Below are 3,424 nucleotides of genomic sequence, written 5' to 3' on the forward strand. Positions count from 1 at the left end.
TATAAACAGGGTTGACCAAAAGTCACCCGGCAATAAATCAGAATCGTCCAACCCATGCTAGCATGGAAAGCGGACGTTAAACGATGATGATGATATATATATATATATATATATATATATATATATATATAATTAAGGGATAAGCAAATATTTGCTTCACCATATACCGAAGTTCAGAATTTATATATATTATAAATTTATATATATATATATATATTCATATATATAAACAGGGTTGACCAAAAGTCACCCGACAATAAATCAGAATTTCATAAATACTTAATATTCAACTTTATTTATTCATTCTAATTTTGAAATGTTTAATTTGCATTTGTAAAGGTATCAAATATATTGTTTGTATTCGGAAACATTAGCTTGTTTCACTTACTGAAAATTTAAAAAGGTGTTCACTCTCAGTTTATTATGGATTAAGGTTTAATAACAAATAAAAACTACACACACTGCAGCTGTAAATCCCTTGATCCTAATTAGTCTGATTTTTTTTTTTAATTTCAATTTACTTATCTAGTTCTAAATTTAATGCTAAAATAATGCAGACTTTTTTTTTTGAAGCGGTATAAAAAAAAGTTTTTTTAATATACAAATAAGTACAATATTTACGTTAATTACTAAAGCTTCTTAATATTTCTATTGACACCTAAGGCTGCAAGTTGGCAGAATCGTTAGCGCGCCGGGAGAAATGCCTCGAGGCATTTAGCTTGTCTTTATGTTCTGAGTTCAAATACCGCCGAGGTCGACTTTGCCTCTCATCCTTTCGGAATCGATAAAGATAGGCACCGGTGAAGCACTGTGGTCGATACAATCGACTAATTTCCTTCTTTGAAATTGCTACCCTTATACCAAAATTAAGGCGGCAAGCTGACAGAATCGTCGTCCGTCTTTGCGTTTCGAGTTCAAATACCGCTGAAGTCAACTTTGTCTTTCATTCCTTTAGGAGAAATGAGCTCAGTTGAGCATAGGGGGTCGATATAATCGACGTGATGCCCTCCCCCAAAATTGCCAGCCTTGTGCCAAAATTTGAAACCAATATTTCTATTGACATTAAGTTCTGCGAGATATATGTCTTTTAAGTTCATCAATAGGAACTGCTTTCCACTTACGGAAAGTGGGAGAAGGATGAACGCCTAAACAATATACGAGGTACTAATGAAAATATCCATTTCTCTAACATAACCTCAACACCTCGCCGTATATTTGGTTTTATTTTGCTGTTTTTGTATTGTTTTATTTTTTCAGAATGGCTCAGCCAGAAGACTAAGGGAAGCGATCATAATCCTTTTCAGGACCACTGTGATTAGTGGGAGGATGGGAGGAAGTTAACAGATCAGAGATCTGAGTTGAGTGTTTGCATGAGGGTGGGCTCTGACAAAAAGACACACACAAGGATCAAACGGTGAGAGTTAAACTGGACAACGGATTAAGTCTTCCACCTAAGAACATGTTGGTAGCGAAATCATTAAATGGGAAACAAAGAAGACAAAACATAAAAGTAGAAACAGCGATAAAAGACAATCAATTAGTACACCCTTATGAGAGAGGATTCCAAAAATATAACGAGGAAAAGGGAGGAAAATCGTAGTCAAAATAGTAATGTAACACGAAAAAAGATTAGTAGATTACAAAGTCAGGGTTTAGTTTAATAGATGCAAACATAAGAAACTGATCCATACTTTTTGGTGGATTGGATCACCTACAAGACTTAAAGCGAGATTTATATATATATATATATATATATATATATATATATAACCCTAAGACGTGTGAATAATGGACTGTGTTTATGAAGGTTTTAATAAAGTGTTTATATAGCCGTTGCAAAAGAAGACAGATATAAATCAAGTTCAGTGATTGATTTAATTGCCTACATCAACCTGAAATGCATAGCCTTGTGCCGATGTTAAGATATATAAGTCTCTCTCTCTCTCTGTATGTATGTATATATGTAAGTATACAGTGTTTAATAAGGTTCAAAAAGCAAGCTTTTCCTTCAATTTAGATCGAAGTTGCTTTGCAAATCGATTCCTTATTCGTGTTGTAATAATATTGACAATATTGTGCCGATGTACTCGTGTGCATGAGTTTATGGAGTGTCTGTGTGTGCAGGTGTCAGTGTAAATATATATAAATATATATATATCTACGCGCGTGTCTATATAAAGATTAGACATTATGTTATTCTATTTCTTTTCAGTAATATCATGAAAGACAATTTATAAAATGTACAATATCTCAGCGATTATTTCTCATACATATCGCATAACTATTGATTTCTCACAAATTATACAGACAGTATATTGTAGATATTCCGTAGAAATATTAGTGTGCATACATGAATATGTGAAACAGTGTACGTTAAAAACTATTACTCGTCTCTATCATAGGGGTTGATTACAGAATACTACAGAACAACTGTTTACTTGTACATTAGTTTCAGTATAGGAGCATGTTCAGTATTTCACTGGTAACAAACTCACTCACAGAGCAATTAAAACAGGAAAAAGATAAATCAATATATATATGATTATTAAATTAGCAACGAAAATGAGTAGAACATATCATATGTTTGCAGATAAATATACAAAGAAAGTAAAGCTCAATTCACAAAAATGCCTAACTAGTGAAACAGTTAACATTTTTTTCATATTAATACAAGAGTGGTGAGAGATATATGACAGCTTTCTGTATTTTACTGGTGAGAATAATCTAAGTAAAATCGTGTTAAAGGAATCTATAGATATGTAGATACATGGAGAAAAGGAGGTTTGTAGAGTAGAAAGAAAAATATGAAAGGTAGTTAGGGACTTACCGATAACATCTCTCAGCTCAAAAGCATCCTTCGTGTTGGGCCATTTATCAGCCATATTTTGTGAGTGTGTGTCAAGGTCACACACACTCACGCTGTTTTCCAACTATCAATCTATAAACAGCTATACCTTTGAGACTTATTGAATAAGATAAATTCGTTTCACACAAAGTGTTTCAGCAAACAACTACTATCTGTCAAGCCGTCAGGTTAAAAAATATAACTGCTTGTGGTGTTTGATTGAGATACAATATAATGTAGAGACGTCACAAAAGGAGAGCGCTTCCCCGTTGCAGGGGACTTGCTTTCTGTGTAAGTCTCAGCGGTGTAGTGCCAGTAAAGTCGCTTCTTTACAAATGCCCCACAGATTGTCGGTGCTCGTTTATCCTGAAACTTACCGGTAATGAACTCTTGGTACCGGCTTGAGGTAGACAAAAAAAGATAAGAATGCTTTCAATCGATACATAAGAAAATACTTTATAAAGATGATTTAAACTCAGTATGTATTAATTAATTGTTAATGATTAAGAATAATATAAATGAATTTTAAAGTGAACTTGGAATAAATGCTAAATACAGCGATGACACAAAATTAAGATA

The 3,424-nt window shown here is 33.1% G+C and overlaps 1 protein-coding gene across 7 annotated transcripts in view; it reads right to left on the bottom strand.

The window, feature by feature from the left end:
• LOC106879265 (serine/threonine-protein kinase OSR1) overlaps nt 1–3,205 on the bottom strand; it is a 229,606-nt gene extending 226,401 nt beyond the window's left edge. The window contains exon 1 of one of the 7 annotated variants that reach the window (XM_052970006.1): nt 2,828–3,205. Coding sequence is in view for 6 of the 7 variants with exons in the window: in XM_052969990.1 (XP_052825950.1) it covers nt 2,828–2,882 (55 nt within the window). In the remaining variant the exon portion in view is untranslated. The remainder of the gene's footprint in view (nt 1–2,827) is intronic. The other 6 variants (XM_052969990.1, XM_052969999.1, XM_052970001.1 and 3 more) reach the window with 6 other exon arrangements.
• Between the last annotated feature and the right edge of the window lie 219 nt (nt 3,206–3,424).

This window comes from Octopus bimaculoides, chromosome 1 (genome assembly GCF_001194135.2).
Source record: "Octopus bimaculoides isolate UCB-OBI-ISO-001 chromosome 1, ASM119413v2, whole genome shotgun sequence".
Taxonomy (NCBI): Eukaryota; Metazoa; Mollusca; class Cephalopoda; order Octopoda; family Octopodidae; genus Octopus; species Octopus bimaculoides.